Source organism: Talpa occidentalis, unplaced genomic scaffold (assembly GCF_014898055.3).
Source record: "Talpa occidentalis isolate TD23 unplaced genomic scaffold, MPIMG_talOcc4v2.1 talOcc4.8, whole genome shotgun sequence".
In the NCBI taxonomy this organism is placed as follows: domain Eukaryota; kingdom Metazoa; phylum Chordata; class Mammalia; order Eulipotyphla; family Talpidae; genus Talpa; species Talpa occidentalis.
Window position 1 is genome coordinate 92507608 of NW_023605194.1, and position 24048 is coordinate 92531655.

The window sequence follows — 24048 nt, forward strand, 5'->3', positions numbered from 1 at the left end:
TCTCCATTTTTTTTTTACCACCCTGTTGTGGAAATGTATACAAGTCCAACAACTCTTAGGGATGTACTACTAAGTATGCAAATATCTGAATATCTATTTCATTTCGGGAGATTCGAAAATCTCTTTCTGCCACTTGTGTCGTTCTATTATGCAAAAATCAAGCGGATGCAAGTCATAAATTCTATTAGGTTGGAACTCTAGGTGTTGAAAAGACTATATAGATAATTTTAAGAGATTTCCCCCTCAGCTGAATCACTACTATGAAGTTAAAGTTGGTTTTCAAAATATAAATCAAGTAAATGTTCTCCATCAAGCTACCTACCTTTAGTGTAAACTGAACTCCAACAAACTTTTGAGCACACATTTCTCAAATTCATCATCTATAGAATTTTGCCTCTGAAAAAACACTCTATAAAAATGATGTTTGGTTTCCACATTTTTTGTATTGATAAAAATTTGTTTATATATTTGTATATATACTTACTATACTTATTTATTTTTATTGACGTAATATTGCATTCTAATATGGTATGATTTTAGGTGTGCATCATTAAAAATCAACCTCTGTAAAGATTATATTATGTTAAGTTCACCACTAAGAGTCTGATTTTATCTTTTAGTGACAACTGTCTTCCTCTCTCTGTCACTGTAAAACATAATATCTTCAAAGAAATGCTAAAATTAAATTAACCCTTAAAGACTAAATAGTATTAATCAAAGTATTTGAGGAACATGACACTAATTAAAAAAATAAAAATACTATAAAATTACTACCTTGAAAGGTCTAAGAAAAATTTGTTATTTTAGTGACAGTCTAATTACTCATTAACTTCTTCAAGAACAGATGATTGCTCTAAAAAAATCAAATGGGTGCATGTTAATTTATTTTCTCCCTGATAGATAGAAGCATCAATAAATACCAGTTTGGATTTATATTTTATCAATATCAATTTTTACTCTTTTTTTACATATAATTTACTTCATAATCTGATAAGAAGAAGAACTTCATTTTGGCTAATCATAAAACATTAATACTAATACATTTTCTTCAATATTGAGTCTGTAAGTATTTTGGTGCTAATATCCTCATTGTAATTTGTTGTTAATCAGTGAAACTTTAGTTCTTTGCTAAATTAGTTCTTCTTATAAGTAGTTCAAACTCCATCATGGAAGATACACTTCAATTTGTAATCTTGCACAGTCTTCTCAAATCATTTACCATTTTATATTGTAATTTATTGAAGCAATATAAATGAAAGTGGTTTGGAATCATTGGTATATAATAAACATCTATATGAGATAAAATACAGCCACTCTGGAATTTGGAAATCATAGTATGGAGTAGTATGTAATTCAAGAGAAATATATGAAAAATCTTTTGTCTCAGAAGATAAAACACATATCAGATGCCCTCCAAAATTGATGAAATGTATAAAATACCACAACAGTTTTTTCCGAATATACATGTTAACTCAAGTAGATATACTTTCTTTCATAAGAAATTGATGATATGTCTTTGATTTAGCTACAAAAATTTATCCTGGGCTTTACATAACTACATAATATACATTTAAAAAGAATACTATTCCCAGTATTTATAAGTATTAATCAATGGGAGCAACATTTAAAGGAATAAGCCTCTGCTGTTTTTGATAATGGTCTAAAATTGTTATTTCTTAGGTATGTTATGCTTAGGTGTATTATGGCTATTTGTCTTATTTTATCTTCACAACAATTATAGGTGGTGATGTTACAAATAGTATACTATTTCTTATCTTCTTTGCCATTGAATGAATGAAGAGACTGAAGCCTAAAAGTTAAGTGACACATGTTTACACACATCAGCTCTCAACTGGAACCTAAGTCCTTGCTGATTCCTTGTCTTCTCTCTCTCTCTTTTTCGCTTCCTGACACCATAATGTCATCCAGTAGTATTTAAAGTTTTGCTTCTCTGCTTTTCCAAATAGTAACTTATCTTTCCAAATAGTAACTACATGAAACCAGGGCAAAGGAAATTGATTAGCATTAGGTATTAATTAGTATTAGGTAATAATCATCTTTATCAGTGAAAGCTACAGAATTTATATTTCTTATCCCAGAAACACAAATGTAAGACTATGAGTTGAGAATGTGGGAGATTTTTGCTTTTCATTTTGAGTTATTTTGCCTTGTACTATTCTAATATTTTACTATGTACACAATACAGTTACCCTCAAAATTTAAAGAACTAGTTTTGTGGAAAAAAATAAGGTAACGCAAGTCACTATCTAAGTAAGAGCATAATGACATTTACTAATATTTTTAATTAGCAAATACTTAATGGCTTTCTTTGTAATGTACTCTTCAGCATTTTGCAATTAATTATAACATTTACATATATTTTAGCTGTGTTGTATCTAGCTAGGCAGTTTTTTTGATACAGGTATATTGTCTTATACAAATATGGTTAATGTCTGTCTGCCTATCTATCTGTCTATCTGCCTCCATCCATCTGTCCATCCATCCATCCATCCAAATATCCAAATTTGATTTTACCCAAATGCTATTTTCCCTCTTCAAGGTTCATGATCATATCCTACTCTATTTTGTGTTATTTCTCAGCTTAATTTGATTTGACTTTTTGTTTTGAATCATCTTTGAGAAGAAAAGGGAGGAAGATTGTTTTGTGGTTATATAAAAAGGAGAAAAAGATCCAGTTATGTGACTTGTATTACCTAGAAACAATACTGATTTTCACTTTCCTCTCCTGAATCCATGCTTGAAAGTCATTGTCGATCTAAACAGCATACCGAAGTCCCAGAGTGCAAGGCTTGACATAGTGAGTACCCACTGCCAGGTGGTTAATGAATGATAGATGGAGATTGATCTCAAATTTTCCCATATTAATCTGAATATACATATAAGTCTTATTTCTAATAGTTTTATTTCACTTGCTTATTGCCCTCACCTGCTAGTAATGATCTCTGCCTCTTGCAAACTGATCCTCATACATTTTGGGAGCCATTTGGATTTTTTCATATATACTTAGGTCAAGTCTGACACTGTTTGGCCAAGTGCCATATGAACTTTCATCCACATGTCCATTGACCCCCTCTAGGCAATGTCCTAGAGCTCTAGCTCCATGGCCCAATGCTCCTAACATCCAGAACTCTCCTGCTGCTGCACCATGCAGTACCTGAGTCTCTCTCATTGCTGAGCCAGGTAGATTAGCTTCCCACCAGAGGTCACCTGAGATCCTATAGGGAGGAAAGGCACCTGACTGCTCATCCAGGTAAGCTGACCAGTGGGATTCCATGACCATTAGCCATGAGCATTGCTGACAGTCAGCATGCTCCAAGTACAAAGCTAGATAAGGTTGGATGGTAGATGAATGACTTTCTTCCTTATATTACTTTAAGTGTGTCCTACAAGACTACCAAGTGTATTCTTATATCTTGAAGAATTTAACAAAGCAAATCTTTTTGTTTTCCTCTCATCCAGGAGACAGATCTAAGTAAACACATGACTCTTAAAATGATCTCTTTACTAAGAACCAAGGAACATCTGGCTTCTCCTTCAAAATGTTTCCCAGTTCTCAACACAAACAGATTTCTGTTGAGCCATCTCTTGAGTTGTCCTGAAAAACTCAGATATATCTGATTTGCTAGTACACACAAATCTGTTCCTCCTTCTGTGACTGCTAAACCCACCCTGAGTGCCAAGAGTGCTGCTCTCCAGTTCTCATGCAAAGTAGGCTACCCACCCACTGTCCAACATCCGGGAAATCTAAATATATGTCACACTCAAGATGAGGTCCCTCTTTTCTGAGGGTTCCAAAGATATTGTAATTTAGCACTAGGGAGAGAGGGAAAATTTATTCTCCCAACTCTTGAGTGCTCAGGGCACCCTAGCAGCATGGACACGCCAACAGAATTTCAATGATGCATTCTTGAGGCAGAATTCTTTCTTCTTGAGGAAACTTCAGTCTGCTCTTAAGATCTTCAACTGATTTAAAGTTAATTGATTGTGTTGATCATATATAAAAAATACCTTCACAGCAACATCTAGACTGGTACTTGACCAAACAGTTAGATACCATGTAGCCTATTAAAATTGACAGATAAAATTAATGCTCACAGATATATACTTTATTTGAAACTGGTCATTCTATGTAAATGACTCAAGAATTGGTGATTTAGGATATTTCTTGTCATGGACTAGAATTTCTTGTCATGAACAAATTTCTTGTCATGGACAAATTTCTTGTCATGGACTACTTGAGCCATGGAAGACTTCTTAGGCTTTACAAAATGCAGTAGTTACTTGTGATGTACTGTATTTCCACAAATTGATGTAGAATCATGATTTTAGTAGAATTCTTATTTACAGCCTAATATTGTAATTTAATTTTGGGGAATTTCACATATTCTCTTTGTATATGGATGAAAAAAATTGGTCAGCATATCATTCTAAAATAAGTTGCAATGGTATTTTATGATGCATTAAGTAGGTGACCCTCTCCAAGTCTCTTTAATTATTAGAGCAAATATCCAAGAAGTAGAAAATTTTGTCACAGTATTGTGAATGCCTACTTTTCTTAGAAAAATAGACATACAAGGCCTCCCTTGTGGCCTAGGGATTAAGTCTCAGTTCTATCACCGTTATGGCCAGAATTTGATCTCTGGCCAGGGAGCTAACCCATATATGATGCAGCAGACCTCTTCTGTCTTGCCTGCTGCTCCCCTCAGTGTATTTCAGTAAATCTGCCTGTGCTGCTCCCCACTCTGTCCCTCATAAATCCTCTCATCCCCACAACTCTGGCCCATACCCCAGTTCTTCTACAGAAAAATAAAGGGAAAAAAAAGAAAAATAGATACACAATGGAGAATATGAACTAAGTTAGCATCTAACACACACTTTTATTTTTTACAAATAAAAACATCATGATCCCATGAGAACAAGTTTATTGCCCAAGTTCTTGCAGCTAGCCAATGCCCGGGCCAGGACTAGACCAAGGTTTCTCTATAACCACCCTATTATTTGGGTCTATTGCCTTCATCATTACAAAGTTAATCAACCTGGCATCTGAAGGTATTTCTAAGTTGGCCCCAAACCATCTTTCTAGCATTGTTTCTTGTATTTCTTTCATCTGTCCTTGTCTGAGCTAAGCTGAAATGTGCTACTTAAATTGTATGTTTCTTCCCAAGATCGTACTGATCGACTCTACAGTGCCCTTCCAAAACCCTCCCCACCCAGATATCTTCACCTTCTCTTCTCTTTCCCCCCTTTTCCCCTCCTCCAAAATACAGGAAGTCTTTTCAGTTCCTCTGGTTAGAAGAAATGGTCTTTTTGGAAATATTAAAGAAAATGTTGCTATGTGTGATTGTGTAAACATCCAATTGGTCTTTATAGCAAAACAAAACCATTATTGAACTATAAAGTAAGTGACAAGACTAGCACAAATTATTTCTTAGTATATTTATTTAGTAGGTAATTGTTGAGACAAGATAAAAACCGGACTCATGCAATAACTGTAAAATATTGTCATTAACAATTAATTAAAAAAGGGGACGCTCCATTTATATATAGGCTAGTTAAATAAACAGGCATTTCCCAATGGGAAAAATATATAAATACAGCCATACAGCCATAGAAATAAAAAATAACAGACATGTTACTGAATATCAAATTTGTAAATAGTTTTTTTTTTTAATTAGGTTTCTCAGTATTGATGCAATTGGGAGAAAAGTTTTATATATCTATATATTTATATAGAATATATGTGTGTATATATATATTATATATATATTATATATATATTATATATATATAAAATTCTCATATGCTACTGTGGGTGAAATTGTCCCTTTCTATCAAAACATGTACTGGGTTCTTGGTGGTCTCCATTTTCCCCTGTGAGCCATGCTCTCTACTCTTCTGTGCCTTTGTATCTGGATTCTCTTTTGGTTCTGCTAATGGATGGCACATAGGGAGATTAGCAGACATGGGATGAAATGATTTATTCTCCAGGCTATGTGCTCCTCGACTGCAGGAAAGACTCTTCCTATAGGACAACTCTCCACCTAGATGGGTATGTGACACCAGGCTGAATGGAAGTGGCTTAGCCTGTTTTAGCTACCAGGTGCATTACCATTCTAGGATGTTCCCTTTCATCTTCTACCAAGTGCTGTAGATATTCCCTTCCACTCTTTTCTTTGATCATTCCTTTTGAGCATGAAATCTGCTCCCTTTTCAGGACCCCAAAACATCCCTCTTTGATTTTGAAATTCTACTTCTAAGATTTTATGTTATGGAAATAATAATGTACAGGAAATCTATATTAAATAATGTAATAGTGGTGAATATGATACTATGAAAACACAAAAGAGGGTTTTATTCAACCTAAAAGAAGTTGAGATAGAGTCCTCTAGAAAGAGGCATTGGATTTGCATCTTGGGGGCAACTGGAACATTTTCTCAAAGAGAATTGTGTGTGTGGTATCATCCAGAGAGATGTCTTGGTTCTTAAAGATAGAGCCTCATTACTTGGCAGCTCTCTCTCTGCTGCTGCACAGGGTACCTGAGATACAGAGTCCAGCAGAGGGATAAGTTGGAATAAGCACTAAATTATTATGTAAGAATTGATTATGGGTCCTCATTGATAAACCATTCTCAAGAAATACTTTAAAAAGCTGAAAGTGGGAGTAGCCCAATTTGTGAAATAATCCTTGTCTGACCCTGAGAACCTCCAACTTGTGAGCACCTACCACTGCTTTCTAAAACCCAGATGGCATTTGATTTAGACTTTACACAGTTGTGCTCTTTTAGATTAGTTTTTCTGTACATTGGGTATAACTGTACCTCTGTCACAGTTATTGTGAGATGCAAAATAAATAAGAAAAAATATATATGCATACATATATACACATACATATAAATATAATGTGCTCCCAGTGAATGCCAAATAGCAGGGAGCCAATGGTATGTCCATTATTATAACTGCGTTAACACCATCTTTCTTTCCCTGTCATATTTCATAAGGAACAGTGATTCATAAACTTAATTCTTCTCCTGACACAGGTAGTGAAGACACTTATCATTATTCTCATTACATCTCATCACTTTTGTTTAACAACATGCCACAAGAGTAGAGTATTGTCTTGTAATATATTAACTGAATCCTAAGCTTATTAAAGAATATGATAGTAGGGCCTCCCTGATGGCTCAGGCAGTTGAGTGCCACACTGTGAAGCTGTCCACAGCCTCTGCAGCACAGGTTCGATCCCGGCTGGCCTGCGAGAATCCCACATGGCGCAGCAGACCTCTCCTGTCTCCCCTGCTGCTCCCCTCAGCAGTGTATTTCTTCAGTCTGTCTGTTCTGTTCTCCACTCTGTCTCCAGTGAATCCTGTCATCCTCCCGCACATCTGGCCTGTACCCCGGTTCTTATGTAAAAATAAATCTTTAAAAAAAAAAAAGAATATGATAGTAGCAAATATCTAGTTAAGTTTGGGGGGGGGAACAAAACTCTAGTTTTGCAAGAATTACTTAGATAAGTTATATGATTGAATGTTCTGATAATATGCCTGGAATGTTATCTCAATTCTCTGTCATTGGACTGTGAGTTGGAAGGCATTTAGAAAAATCAAAAGTCAATTATTGAGTCCCTAATTCTATTTGTCTTCTTATCAAGAAGGAAGACAGAAGTATAAGTGAGATATATAGGTGTAAAATATATATGCATGTGTGTACGTGTATTCATATATATGTGTTTATATATGCATATATGTTTGAATATGCATCTGCATACACATGCACATGCATACACATATACACACACAAATATATGGAGAGAAAGATAAAAATGATAAATTTCTCTAGGGTTACACTATAAAAGTTACCAAGAAAAGCAATCTTGGGTTCAGAATACTATCATGTATTGCAAATCGAATATCAGAGATGCACAGGAAGCCAGATTGGCAGACAGCTGGCTAAGAATGCTGTCAGCCTAAGAAGTTTTGCATGGAAACCTTTTGTTCTAACCAGCCAAAGAGGAAAATGAGGAAGCATCATCCCTCATTATCACAACTGACAGTAATGGTTCTTTCTTTCTTTCCAAACTAGTGACTGACAACTCCCAGTTAGTTGAGTGCCCTCACCTCCTATAACCTGCTGCCACCCTGATTGGGGGAGCCAGGTCTTCCATCCTTATTGTCAGTTTTTTGGTTGCAGTGAAGTCTTGACTCATCAACCATCAGGAGTGCCCCAAATGTTAGGATTCATTAGGGTAGGACTAGGAGAATGTGCACCCTTGTTCTCAAAGAGTATCTAAAACCATGCACACTTGTGACAGTAAAAGGGTACTCACAAGGGAGATTTAAAAAAAAAAAAGGCAACTGAACAGAGTATAAACTATGCACACTTTGAAAGAATCGGGAGATGCTCTGTGCATAATACAAACCTTGAACAGGGTTTTGATGAAAGGCAGGCATGTGGATTTCCCTGATAAGGTAGCAAACATCATAAGCACAAATAGAAAAAGTGTTTAGCTGTGGTTTGGGACAGGTTTTGTAAATGAGGCCTGATGGGGCAAAGTGATCCCTGCTCCAAAAATTCATTTGACAGTGTGGGACTGGGTGTTGATGAGGTTTAATTGCTCCCCTGGCCAAAGAGAAGCAGAGAAACAGTTTCCTTGAAGAGAAGGCAAAAGAAAAAAAAGCCTCTGTTTTTATTAATTAGAAGGTCAGAATCTGATGTTTCTGCACTCAAAAGGCTGAGCAAACAATCACGAAGCCAGGATTCCACAATGGCAGGGATGAATGCAACCTGACAGTCCACGTGCGTTCCAGCAGCGCTCACTGCTTTGCAGGCTTCTGTGGACAGCGCTCCACCTTGCAGGTCTGCCGCCTCCGATGTGCTCTCACTGAACCATAACCCAGCAGTGTTTCCCAAGCTGGAATACCATGCGACAGGAGGAGAAGCTACAGCTCTCTCGATTGTTCCAGCACTTTAAAACACCCAAGTGATGATTTGTGGGGTGGATACACAGAGAAGAGAGCAGATAATCAGAGAAGAGCTGTATTTTTGTGGTTGTGAAATAATAGCAGGAGGCTATCAGAGAAAGAACTAGATAACACGTATTAGATAATAAAGAGGCAAGAACTGCTTTTTAATTTTCTAATGGGAAAAACCAGTAAGAAGATATAAATTCCTCAGTTTATACCAGGAGTTAAAAGAAAATCATTGCCTCTTTATTGGTTCATTTTGTAAATTGAGATCAATGAAATTCTCTGAACAACAGCATGAAATCAATCGTAGAATGGCATATAATTCACAGCCAGTATTGTAAATTATAGTTTGCCTGACGGTAATCGGTGAGGTTTCCATGCCCTGGGATGCATTTCCTTGTACTGCGTCTCAGGATAATGCCAGTGGATCCATTTCTAATGCATATTAGCGTGATCTGTTTTTCCCTGTCCACAACTTGCTATGTTTGATCTTATGCAAATGATACAATCAAACAAATGGAAACAAGCTGTTTGTTGCTAAGGGGCCCTGACAAACAGTGGCCTCATGTTTTCAGGGTTCCCCCACTCTCCGTTTACTAGACTCAGATTTGTGCCCATACCTGCAATTGTTTGAATCCATTGATTCACGACATTGCCCTTGATGGACCTGATCAATACTGAAGACATATATTATCCAACCAGTTGCATTTAAGCTTGGAGAGAGTTATCCTCGTATTCCTCTTTGCTTTAAATTTTAAATTGGTGACTCTGTTTATGCCTTAGTCCTGCTTCCACTTTCTGATTAACTGACCTTTTCATTATAGTTCCTTTTTCACAGGACTAGTCTTTTCCCCACCTGAGGTCACCGCCTCTCTTCTTTAATTTTCCTTTCACTTTTGCTCACCATCTCTTCCCATTTCACCAACGATTTCCCAGTCCGAGACATCTGTGCTGTGTCCTCTCCCAAGTCCTGTATTGGGTTTGTTCCTCTTCCCTCTTTCATGCCTCATTATTCACAGGACACACTGACACTTCATCTTCTTATGGAAATACATTCAGAATAATCTTCACGGTGGACAGTACAGGGATAAAAATGACCTTAAGTCAAAAAAGCTATTTAACCAGACTAGTTTTCTTTTCACTATTGAGTTTATGGTTTCCAAATTTCCAGAATCAGAAGAAAATCCTCAATTTCTATGACACAAAGGTATGGCAGTTAGATTTCCCAAGCCAGAAACATGGCCTCAGAAATTATTTTTTGGTTGAATTAACTTATATTGGGAAAATGTTTAATTTTGCATAGGTTTGAACATCTTGGCATTCATTGTAAGCATAGATGGGATGCCAGTTAAGTGTAGAATGTTTATAAATCTCAGTTAATAAGACATGGACCTACCTCTCCATTTTTGTGTGTGTCTATGTATTTCTATAGCTTGAGTTAATATCTGATATCATGCTCGTAAAATTTAGTGAGAAGTAAATGAATTATTGGCATACTTAGGGGGCCCTTCCCTACCTCTTACCTCAAGGAATCAATGCTTCTAGTGACTTATATAGTTTCTTGATATTTGGAATGTGGCCACCATGATGTTTTCCTCCTCTGTGCAAAGGGATTTCTGATAAAATCACCACCTCACATTCAGCAGCTCTCTCCTTGCTTAAGTATCATACTTGGGAAACCAAAATCCTTTCCATGACCCTCCCTGTCTGTATACACCACATTTTTTCTTTGGCTGAGATCTATTCCATTCCTGGGACTCTACCTTGGAAACAGGGTTTGGACCTCTCCTGCAAGAAGCTTGCACATTTTTTTTTTCTCCTTTCAGAGTTTTTTCTCTTTCCAGGTCTATTCCACCAACCTGAAAAATCTTAAGTATAGAAAGAAGTGGACTGTGCATTTACTGTTTCTCCCATGCATTGTATCTGAACCCTGAATCCAATGACTGTCCTGGAGGGTTCTCATGCTCTTTCTCCTTCCTGACCAGTCACATATCTTACAGATGGCAACCTATTTTATAGATACATTCTGAATTTCTCAGTAAATTGAGCTATGAGGAGGAGTTTTAGAGAATATAGATGATAAGACTTATCCAGAGCTAGCAAGTGGGACAGCAGAGACAGAAGAATATTGGGGAAGTGAAGATGTCTAGGGACCTAGAGAGTATGGCTTTGAAGTGGGTGATCCAAGATTCTATCAAGGAAATTGCAAATGTTTGAAGACATTGGAAATGAAAAGGTACTAAGCGCTTGGACACTGTGTAGGGGCAGCAGGGTGATGCATTGATATGACAAGTGGCAGAGGAGGGAGGTCACTAGTTTGTGGTTGTAGAGGACAGATTTTAGATTAAGACTCTTCGGAATGGTTCCAAAGACGATCAAGTCATAGGTATAACTAGGCAGAATGCTGAATAAATGAAGTAGAGGTGAAGGGCATTACAGTTGAGGAAGTTAAAGTGAAGCCAGATTTAGAGATGAGTCATTATTGAGGATGTTGGAGCTGCCAAAAAAGGGATTATGATTGAAAAGAAAATTGAGCCAATGCTGAAGTCACTGAGGAAAGGAGAAGTATGGCTTAGGTGGTGTAATAAAGCAAGTGTCAACTAGATTTTGGGCATATATATTCTTCATTAATGAATTGATGCTGTTAAATGATTGTTATCTTTTCTCCACCTATGCAATACATGTATATCATAGAATTTTAAAAGTAGTTGTAACCCCGCCAACAAAACTAAAATTTACATCATTTATGTGCCTTCTTTCTGGGAAAACAACTGTTAATAATTTGGTGTATCTCTATCTTCTGGGTTTTTATTATTATTATTATTATTATTATTATTATTAAGCCTTCATGTTTGAGAACAATGTTTTAGCATTTAAGCAAGCACTGACTTTTTCTTGCTTTTTAATAGTGAATCTCCATCTCACAATTACAGACCCTTCTTGGTCTCACACTTGTATTCATTAGATTTCTGGAGATTTTTAGGCATTACTCTGAATATGATAAAAAGCTGGAAATCGGGCCTCCCCGGTGGCGCAGCGGTTGAGCGCTGGGTTGCGAAGCTGCCCGCAGCCTCTGCAGCGCCAGTTCGATGCCCGGCTGCTCCCCTGCCACCGGAGGAGGGTCCCACATGGCGCGCAGACCTCTCCTGACGCCCGCTGCTCCCCTCAGCAGTGTACTTCGGTCCTTCTGCCTGCTCTTCTCCCCGCTCTGGCTCTGGTGAATTCTCTCACCCCCCTGCGCTTCTGACTGTACCTAGTGCTTGTATAAATAAATAAATCTTAAAAAAAAAAAAAAAAAGATTTCTCTAAAAAAAAAAAGCTGGAAATCTCTGTAAGGAATGTAAGGCATCCCTCTTACTCATTTATTCAACAAATAAAACAATGTAAATTAGGCATTACTTATACCAGTCCTGGAGATATTGTGGTAAATGTGATCAAAAATATCTTCAAGGAGTTTCCATTCTCCTGGGGGAAATAGAGAATCGAGAAATAAATGACAAAGCAATTTCTGACATACTTTGGAAATTATGAGAAGCAAAAAAGGTGATATGACAAATACTACCTGGGAGGATCATGCGAATGTTGTTAAATTATCAAAAAGACCATCCAGAAGAGAATATGTCTGAAGGATGAGAAAAAATCAGTCAAGTGCAAAGAAGGAGAAAATGATTTCAGTAAAAGGAACTTGCAAAGGCCTGGTATGTGACTGTGGGGTTAGTGGATGAAGTGTATGGAGGGGGTGAGGAGAAGTCGGCAGGTGTTAAGTCAAGTAGTATCCCATTGACCATTATTAAATTTCATTCTCAGAGCAATGGGGTGCCACTGTGGGGTGATCCTCTGAGAAGCTCAAAGATCATTCTTGACTGATGACCTTGTTTCTTTGTTCAATGTGGAAATTGAAGCAGTTAGAAGATAAATCCCAGTAAAGTCTGTCACCATGTACCCAGCTTCCAGTGTTCAGAACCACTAGTCTGCATTCCCACTTGTCACTATAGAATACCTACTCCTTCTCCTTCAAAGTCCAAATATGCCTCTTCTGTATGAGATTCAATTCTTTCGCATATTGAAGGTCATTGTTTCAGCAAGTCTCTCCACTTTCATCCATTACCTATTTTTCCCCCTCTCTAGGGTCATTCCTATCAACATACAACACTTTTATCTCATTTAAATAATTTTCATTCTTTCTGAAATCTGCTTGCCTTCCGTATGTTATTTCATTTGTCTACTGACAAAGTGTTTATATCACTGTTTCTAATTTCTCTTCTCTCATTCCCTATAGACAAACTTGAGTCAGACTTTTTACACCTATCACATCACCAAGCGCCTATGGCACCAGTGACCACTATATTACTAAACTAATTGGTTGATTTTTATTCCTTATCTTGACCTATTACCCTAAGAGCATTTGCTTCATTTGCCTTTAGGACACCCATAATCTTGCTGTTTTCTGTATTGTACTGACGACTCTTTGTCTCTTTGGTTGACTTCTGCTTTTCTCCCAGACCACTTAATAAGGTTCTTATGCTAGGGTTTGAGTCCTTATTCCTGTTCTCTTTTCTGTTCGTACTCACTTTATTTTTATGCTCATCTACCTTAATACCATCTGCATGATGCTAACTTCCCATAAAGTCAGGACTTCTTCCTCAAATTCCAAACTTGTATTCAAATTGCCTACTTGAAATTGCATGTGTTTATTTCAAGTAGGCAATTTGAATACAAGTTTGGAATTTGAGGAAGAAGTCCTGACTTTAATTTGCAGCAACATGGATGGCGCTGGAAGGGATCATGCTCAGCGAAATAAGCCAAAAAGAAAAAGAAAAATACCGGATGGTCTCACTCATAGCAGGAATCTAGAAAACTTAAATAAGGGACCAGGAAAATGAATATAAGAAAGTGAAAATCAAAATCAACAAAAAAACTATGAACCAGAGACACTTTTTGGGGGTGGGGGGCGGGAGGGGAAGGATTGGGGTCAGAATGGGGCGTTTGCAATTGTATGGGGAATATAAAAATAAAATTTAATATTTAAAAAAAAAAAAAAAAAAAAAAAAAAAAAAAAAAAATAAGAACATACCCAATCTTACCTTGGTTTGATGATGCAGTTCAGGCACTGAAGAATTCACTATGTATTACATAGTAATTAAAATTGCAAGAATAATTCAGTTAGATACTGGCAAGATACTAGTAGGAAAAAATGGTAAGATACTAGTAGGAAAAAATGTGCAATTTAAGGAATTGTACTTGCAATATAATGTTGGCTAAACTAAAAACTATGCTTATTTATGGCTGAAATAAAAACTCTTCAGCATGTGGATGAGTTATGTCAGAAAGAACTATTTCATTGTAAATAAACTTAGGGGCCAAATAAAAGAAAGTTGCAAAAAAAAAAAAAAAAAAAAAAACAAATTGCCTACTTGACATCCCCACTTAGTGATCTAAATAACTTGTAAAACTTACCAGGTCTAAAACAAGAATTCTATATCTTTTCCTTGAAAATCTATTTTAATTATGCTCTTCTTCAGCCAAATTTATGGTTACCTCATCCTTAGTTTGCTCAAGCCAAAAAACCTTAGAGTCAGCTTTATGTACTCTTTCTCACACACCTTATCTATAACATGGTAAGGAATCCTCTTAGTTTTCCCTAAAACATATCCAGACATCTTCTTGAAGCAACATTAGCAAATGGCTCACCCCTGGCTCTCCAGCAACATTAATTTGAACAACTATCCATATGCAAAAATACATTCATAAAATCCCAGGATTTCTGGTGAAGGGTTGTAGCACCTGGGTGAAGCACTGAAGTAAGAAAAGGGGCATTGAAGAGGATAGGAAAGAGAGATTCACATTCCCCCATCAGATTCCTTCAATCCCAAGTAGCACAGCATGGAAAGAGACAATCTTTCTGTGGGAAGACAATCAAGTGAGGGTACAACATTACCACAGACGCCACAGGTAGCCTGTTCAAGCACCAGGCCAACTTCCAAGGCCCTAGGTGGTTCCCTATATACTCCTATGAATCCAGACCCCTGACTAAACCTAGCATTTTCTGGCTCCATCAGCTTTCACAGCCACCAGGCTCCCACAAGATACCTGCATCCCCTCCACCCCTGCCTACCCCACCTCAAGCTTGCCTCAACATGTTCCAACTCTCTTTGCTCCAGGCAACCTCATGATACCAGACTCCTGGCAGGTTTCTCTAAACCCAGGGCCTCAACTCACCCTGTGGTAAAAATACCAGAAGCCTCAGTTGACTCCTAAAGTTTCAGGTATATTTTGGGCTCTAGCTTTGCAGTGGGTCTCTGGGTGTTGGCCAGTTCTAGCAACTACAGGTGTCTCCCATAGTCCCAAGTGCCTTCTGTGGAACTAAGCTCCTATGGTTTCCTGCAAACAAGCTCCTGGACTGCAGCTGGCAATAGATTTCTAGCAAACTGCTATACCCAGGTTGCTAATTCTGACCCATGCCTACACTAGCCCTAGCGGCCCCACATTCAAGACTGACTTCCACAGACAAGTGTTCTCAGGCCAAACCACACCACTGCAACAAACACAATCCCAAGATGCCCCCACAGACCCAAGTTACAGGCTGATTTCCATGATTCTAGACTCCAGATTTACCCAAGTGCTTGGCTAATCCCTGTGGTCACAAGGTTCCAGGGCAAATTCCCAGAAATCCAGGTTCCTGGATTGTCCAAGTACCAAACCAGGCTTTACAGACCCAGATTCTGGATCTACCCAGTGATCACTGGTGCCTGTGGATCCAGAATCCCAGGCCAATCACCACAGATTAAATCACAAGTTCTTCTTCAGTAACCCCAGTATCTAGGCCCACCCTAAGGGACACAACACCAGGATAGTCCCCAGGTAATTAAGCACAAGGCCTGCTCACCTGCTGATTTAAGCACGAGAACTGGGCACCCAAGGACACCACCAAACAATTCACCCAGAATCTCTAGACAGGCTGAATGGTGAAGGGATTTACCTTCAGAAGCCAGTCTGTAAAGTCTGGAAGATATACCTGTTATCTAAAAGCACAAACACCAACAAAAGGTCACTTGGATCATGAACAATCAAGAAAATATTACACTACCAAAAGAAACCAAAAATTTGAATGATCCACCCTAAACAAATGGAGGCCTATATACCGTCTGATGAAGAGTGTAGGTTAATCCTCTTTAAAATCCCAGCAAACTATCAGAAAATACATGAAATAAGAAAACAATGCTTAAACAAAATGAGTTCAGCAAAGAAATAGGGCATATTTTTACACATCTTAGAGTTGGTGAATGCAGTTACTAAAGAATTTGATAAATAGGTTCAATAGCAGTCTCATCCAAGCAGAAGAAATAATTAATGAACTAGAAGACAGGTTATTTGAAGTTATCTAGTCAAGAAGCCAAAAATAAATAAATAACATTAAAGATAGCTGATGTGGATGGTGCACAGGTGAATTGGTGGAGGAAATTCTATGGGGGACTATACTTGAGGGGGGGGAAAACAAACATTGTTTAAAAATGAACAATGATGTAAAATACATATACATAATTTGAAAAACAAATTATGTTGTTTGTTGGTGCAGGCAGTTGAGCACAGCACTGTGAAGCTGTCTGCAGCCCCTGCAATGCAAGTTCAATCCTGGACTACCTGGGAGCAACACACATGATGTGGCAGACCGCTCCTGTCTCGCTCGCTGCTCACCTCAGCAGTGTATTTCAGTCATTCTGCCTGTTCTGTTCCCCACTCTGTCTCTGGTGAATCCTCTCACCCTCCTGCATATCTGGCCTGTACCCCCATTTTTGTATGCATGAATAAATATTTAAAAAATAAACAAAAAATAAAAATAAAAATGAAAGAAGGTACACATCATTGAAGTCCCAGAAGGAGAAGATAGGACCAAAGAAGCAGAAACCTTGTTTAAAAATAAGAACTAAGAACATTCCAAATCTGTTGAGAAATTTTGGATATCAAACTTCATGAAGCTAACAAGTCACTCCAGACTTTCAAACTGAAACTTTTTTTTCCAAGACATTATAATGAAAATGTTGAAAGCGAAAGATAAGGAATTTTAAAAACTGCAAGAGAAAAAAAGTTCTCACAAATAATGGAACCCTTGTAAGACTATGAACAGATTTATAAGCAGAAACTGCAGGAAATGAACAGGATGATATATACAATGTATTTAAGGGGGGTGGGGGGCAAACCTGCCAACAAATGGTACTTAAACCCAACAAAGTTGTCTTTCCAGAATGAAGGAGATGTTAATATTTTCCCAAGCAATTATAATGGAGGGAATATATCACCACTAGGCCTGCCTTATAAGAAATGCAAAAAGGAGGGGCCTCCCCTGGTGGCACAGCAGTTGAGCACTGGGCTGCAAAGCTGCCTGCAGCCTCCGCAGTGCCAGTTCAATCCCCGGCTGCCTGCAAGTGTCCCACATGGCACGCAGACCTCTCCTGCCCCGCCCGCTGCTCCCCTCAGCAGTGTATTTCGTCAGTCTGCCTGTTCTGTTCCCCTCTCTGACTCTGGTGAATTCTCTCACTCTCCCACACTTCTGACTGTACCCAGTGCTTGTATAAATAAATCAATAAATATTTTTTTTAAAAATGCTAAAAGGAGTTCTTCAAGATTAAATGGAAGAATGCTAATTATAACATGAAAACATAATATATAACAAACTAGTAAAGGTAGGTTTGTAGTTGAATTTAGAATATTCCTACAGTAATGTAGTAGTATATTCATCACTTAACCTATTAAATATATTTAACGACCTAAAGCATTCTTTACCCATGCACATTCTCGAGGACAGATCATATATTATGTCACAAAACAAGTCCTAGAAAATGTGTGAAGACTGAAATTATACCAAATGTCCCTTGTGACCACAATGGTAAAAAACCATAAATCTTTAACCAGAAGAATTCAGACAATGAGAGAAATGAGAGACTGATAGGTCACAAAGGACTTGTGAATCGAAAGGAAAAGATAAAGAGAAAAAGAGAATGGTAGCTATAAATATTTGAACATATTAACACATTATAATTGTGACCAAGATTGAGTCTAGTAGTAAGTGCTGTTCTTTGCATGAAGTTTTCTGACAGTAATAATAGTTTACTCTCTTGGAAGCATCTGAGGCCATAGAATATTGGACCAAATAAAGGTACCCCACTTCTGTCTCACTTATGCACACAAAGTGAGTTGTTCACCTCTCTCTCAGTACTGCCTGGTGGTGGTATACTAGACTAAATTCAATGTGCCATGCAACTTATCTTCTGACCATATTGTTGGGAGTGCCCCCCTCAACTTGGTACCATTGAGAACCTGTAATATAAAGTTGCAAAGAAAACGAAGTTTAATCAAAAGCATTGTAGGTTTCTTCTAGAGTAACATATTTCCTGTAAAATTATTTTTTGCTTCTCTTTTAGTGGCTTACATGTTTAACCAATTGATTATATTGTGCATGAAAATCAAAGTGTTTGTTTCCTAGGAGTTTACTCTTGCTATCAGTACAAAGCAAAATCGATTTGCCTGAATTAGGTTGCATTTTATTAATCTCTTAAACATGAAATTATAATGGTTCAAGGTCAATGAGATTGAAAAATATATGTTACTTAAATTACATCTAACATTTTAGAAGTGTTCCAGAAAATACTGATTATGTGTAGCAGTAGAAAAGTGTAAATGATGTCTAAATCTAGATAAAGTCAACTTCACTTTGGTTAGGGTCAATCAACAAAATAATTCCTGAGTACCTCTAGAAATAAGGTGGTCAGAGTATTTCAGAAACAAATTAGTACATTGCAGATTAGTTTATTTTAATGCAAGGAAAGATGGCATTCATTGGAAGGGTAGGCATACATAGAGTACTAGAGTAGTTCAGAGGAGAGGGATATTACTAGCTAGAACTATCTCAAACTCTTGGTCATCTTTCACACCTAGCTCAACCTTATGTAGACTATCTCATTCTTGAATTCTTTATTCATTTATTCAAAGTATTAAATTAGTTAAACAAAAAGGGCATTAGAGCTCATTCTATGCCATGGCACCCTGCATAAGCAAACCCAAATCTGGGCTGTAAATGCTGCAAGGTCATGAGACAGACAAGCAGGCTTTAAGCTGTAGCTATCAATTACTTCCTTACTTTGCATCAGCATTTTCTCTACAAAAGTCTCTAAAAAATTTAAAATTAAAGATTTTGTTATAAAGTTAAAAAAATAGTCTCTCCCTGCATGCCTCTTAGTAATTTTTGCTCTAACAAACTCTTAACATTTATGCCTCAGTTTATCTTTTTAACAAAATACATATCTGCAAAACTTGCCATGTGCCTGGCATTGTGCTAGATACACTGACAATGCAAAATAATCATTGAGTGTTCAGTCTAATGATCAGGTAATTATGTAAACAAATCCTTGTAATGCACTGTTGCAAGTGTTATGCTGAAAGTGTCCCAGATATCATGGGAAAAGACTGGGAGGTTAACAGCTCCACCTTGTGCCAGGTGCCCGGCCGCATGTGTTAGGAACTTATTAAGAAAGCTGCATTTGTTTTGATCCTGGACAACCTGAAGGTCAGATACTTGGGCAGGAAGAGAAAGGAAACCCGTCAAAGGGAATTACAAGTGTGAAGCCATGTTACAAGTTACATATTTGCATTTCAAAAGCAACTACTGTTGTCTTCAAATGTGCTTTAACACATAATTTAAATGACTCATTTATTTTTTAAGAGAGCCATTGAGCTACCTCTAAACTCCAAAAAATGACACACTTGGTCATAAACCTTCAAGAAAACAGTCAAATTATTAAAATGAAAAAGTTAAGCTAAGAGTTTAACTGACACTTGTCTATTTAAAAGTAGCTCTATTAGATTTAAGGGATGAAATAACCTATATTTTACTGCTATTAATTTTTATGGCTATTGATTCTTATGTTAAGTTTTACTTTAACAGTTCTAAGTAGGAATGTAAAAGAGAAGAGACACCTCTTGAATGAAAAGTGTGTTGATAAATAAGTTGTTTTTACCACCCCCTAGATGTGGCAGTGTTTAGAGGCCACCAGTTTCTGCTCAGGGCTTATACATATGTGGGATGTACAAACAGATCCCTGGTCACACTGCACACAGCACAGCTGCCACCAGAACATGTGGATTCTCCGAAGCTGACAGTTCTGGATTCCACGACTGTCTACATACAGTAAGTCAAAATGATGTCTCTGGTTCACACACTGGTTCATGCAAGAATTCCAGTGAGTTCAATCAAGGGAAGGGTTTATGACATAAAATTAATTTTATTGTGATTAAATGCATAGAAGTGATTAGTTCAGTGGTTCTGGGAACCTTTGATTATCACTTGCCAACTTAATTTCCATTTTGTCTTTATGCAATCAGGCCGAGCTACACATGTACACAGGTTCTGTGCAAACTTCAATAAAATAAAAACTGACCACTGATTTTTTTTTTTATGTGAAGCATTGTTTGTAATAATGTGTAATGAAAGGATAAATACAAACTAGGACTTTCTCTTTTCCTTACAGTTGCAGTCAGAAAGGAAAATTTACATATTGGTGTATTCAGATTATTTTGACCATAGAAATTCTTGTCCACTTCCTAATATTTGAGGTACAAGGTGTTTTGTAGTACTGAACTAAAATTTCATAAACCTCTCATACCCTCAATTAATACTCTCCCCATTCATCTCGCTCAGTCTCAGTTTTGTCATCTATAAAAGAGTTTGGGCTAAATAAATCATGATTTTTTTTCAAGCTGAAAGGTATTATGATTCATATCCCATTGTTTCAAGTCTAAACATTCCTCTTGGCTTCATTCCATGTGTCCTAAGCTCAACCCACATTAGTTGCCCCAAAAGATTTCTCACTACTCTAAATATTTCTCAATTTACCAAATTTCTATTTTAAGACTGCTCAGTCCCAGTGACACCTTGTAACCCTCATCTGGAATTCCTCTACTTTTCTTTAAGCCTACCACCTCCCATCCTCCTATCCAGTACAAAATCTTGTGTATTTCACTCATGTATAACCTCGTTCAACACATTGTAATAGATTATTTTAGCCCTTCCAACCCTCAGCTTCTCTGTATTCTGTAGCTGATTGTTATTAACTCTATGTTACATTGCTGGATTTTTCAGGATAATTATTTATTCTCTCCTCCTACCCCCATTTCTCATAAATTTTGAGATCTTCTGTTTCTCCCAATTTTTCTTCTGTGACTTAGGTTATTAATCAATTATTCATTTACACATGCTTTGTATACTAGCTAATTAAAATTATAAGTAACCAGAGGACAGGCATTATGTTATTTTCCTTATACCATTAAGAACAGACATTTAATAATAACTGGGTTTTTAAAAGTTCCTTCACTGAGTATTAGATGTGAATTTTACTATGTCACAAATCCAAGTTCCTATGTGTCTTTTAAAAATCCTGCACACATCTGGTTCGACTGGAATGAGTAATGATAATAATGTTCTATTTTTTCATACCAGGTGGAAGCAACTAAGAAAAGTAAATGGAATTCTGGAGTGCTGCATATTATATATTTCAAATCACACACATGATTTTATAATTTGGGATGTTATCTATAACAGTACTGAACTTTTTGAGGCTCATGTGCTGCGATATCTTTTCCCTGACAATAAACACCTCATCAAACTGGGCGTAAGTACACTTTATAGCTATCATTTTTTCTGTCATCACCTTCCTTTCCTGCTTTCCTTTACCTGGAACTTCCCCACCTCTATCCTGCCCTCTCTACCCTACCTCACTGAAAAAAAAAAAAAAAAAAAGCCAAATATCTTCACATATTGCTATTTATGCTGCAAATACATTTCATGCCCTAAATGTGAATTCTGTTTATCTAAAACCTACATATTTATTTTATATTATGCAAAATGATAGAATAACCATCTGAGTTGGTTGACTTTGCCAAATCTAATTTGGGATTATCAGAAATTATTTCTTCTTTTATTATTTGTAGAATGTCATAATTGTTGAGAGCTTTTTCTTAAATGCTTGAATTAATACCATTATTTCCCCCTGGAGTTCTTATGCATTTGCAAAACAATGTGCCCTCTGAAAATGTAGGTCTTATATTTTTAAATAAAGGTTTAAATGACCCCCAAATATTCTTGATTATCGTTATATTCTGGTTTACATTATGCTTCTATCTCAAAAGAACAGTGACTTAATAAAAGCCCTAGAATCAATGTAGTTTAGAGGTTCCTTTAGACAGACAATAGCATTTTTTAATGCAAAACAGCACTTTTACACAAAGGTCTTTTAAAAGACCTTGATATTATGGTGGAATTTATACTCAGTAGTTCCTTTTTTTTTTTTGATGAAATATAATCTTTTTTAAGTTTAATAGCACATCTGAAAATAACTGAATATAAACATGAGATTGCCCCTATTTGTTTTAAACGCACTCTTCATTTTATAGCAATACCTATATAAGGATATTTGCTTTGATAAATGCCATAGAAAATATTCTGCTCTTGATTATGAATAAATTTACATTTATGTAGACACTGTGTATGCATTCATTTTACTTAACATGCTCTTGAATGCTCTAAATATTATACCACGGGAAAATAAACTACATTCAACTATTGCTACTGTCTGACCTGGCACCACAAACAAGGGCGTCAGACGTGGTTGCCAGTCGTGCTCGGCTCTGAGTCCCAGCGCCTGGTTCAGCAGGCAGGCACCCGGCATCTCTGACTATTCAGTGATGTTACCCATGAAGTGAGAAGTATATTAATTTGATTTTCAAAAGCTAGTGCAGACATCCACACTATTTTCAAAATAGTGGTAATGTCGAAATCAAGAGAGGACTCAATTGCTTGGAAGCAACCAAAATTACACAGATAGTGTGGAGCTCTTTGTTTTTATCAGAAGAAGGCAAATGACATGAAACAAAGTTCTATTCCCAGGGCAATTTTTAGGATATGCTTTGCAGTCCATCAAAATCCAACCTCCTATGTTTTATAAGTGTGCAATGCCTTGGAAAATAAATACTGCTACATTGGGTGTTCATTCTCCTGATTTTTAACTCAGGTTTTGCCTCTAACTTTGTGTGACCATAGTAAATCACTTAACTTCACTGAGCTCTATGCTCTCCAAGACTAAAATTGGGACTTTGAATTAAATAGTTTTTAATATCTCTTTGAGCCCTAAAATTCTATGGTGCTAAAATAAAAATCACCAAATAATACTACTTGGAGCCAAGCAATATCTCTCAGCCAGTGAATAATGCCAATGCAAAAATGCCATAAAAATCTGCATGTCTTTGCCCTAACTCTTGTAAGGGAAATAAATTTGCCCACATGATTTTCAATGTCAGTGTATTTATTAGGGCAGAAAATACTTACATCTTTTTTATAAGGAAGTATCCAGCTAAAGGTTTTTTAACTTAACTCTGTTAACCAGTAAATGAAATGAACCATACCATTATAACTTCATCTTGGTTAATTGAGGGATTATTGTATATTTCACAGTTTCAATACAATAACTAGCTTTCAAGGTCATCATATTAGTGGAATAGAGATCAGGTTCTCAGCCAAATGGAGTTGCCTTTATAGATCATCTTAGTGTATTGATAAATGTTGGAAACCAACACATATGCATACAGATGGCAAAGCCTTTTATCAGGCATAAGGAGAGAGGACACTGCCTAGGGATTCAAACTATAATGACTTACTATGCATTTAGAACAGGTATGTTGCTTCATGTGGCTTCATTTTCCCTGTTGACTGGTTTATAAACACCTGAATCATAGAAAGTGCATCTTTCAAAACTCTGTTGAAAGGATCAACCAGTGCCTGGTGAAAGTGGAAGGTCAGCAAACAATTCTGGAATGAATGAGTGAACAAATGGATGAGTAAACACTAAATGCATTTATTTCATAAGGAATCTAAAAGTTCTGTTATGAGTGATATAATTTGCTATAAAATGTCAGTGTTGGGACATGGGTTGCAAACATGCTCTTTCTACTAGTGAAACAGTAGAAACAGCCTGATATGTTGCTTCATTCAACAGATAATATTGTGAAATTTAGTAGC

At 36.8% G+C, this 24048-nt stretch overlaps 1 protein-coding gene across 1 annotated transcript in view; it reads left to right on the top strand.

Annotated features, from left to right (window-relative positions):
- USH2A (usherin) overlaps window positions 1-24048 on the top strand; it is a 635462-nt gene that overhangs the window by 305887 nt on the left and 305527 nt on the right. The window contains 2 exon segments of the mRNA XM_037497740.2: window positions 20007-20166; window positions 21475-21646. Of these exon segments, the coding sequence (XP_037353637.1) occupies window positions 20007-20166; window positions 21475-21646 (332 nt within the window).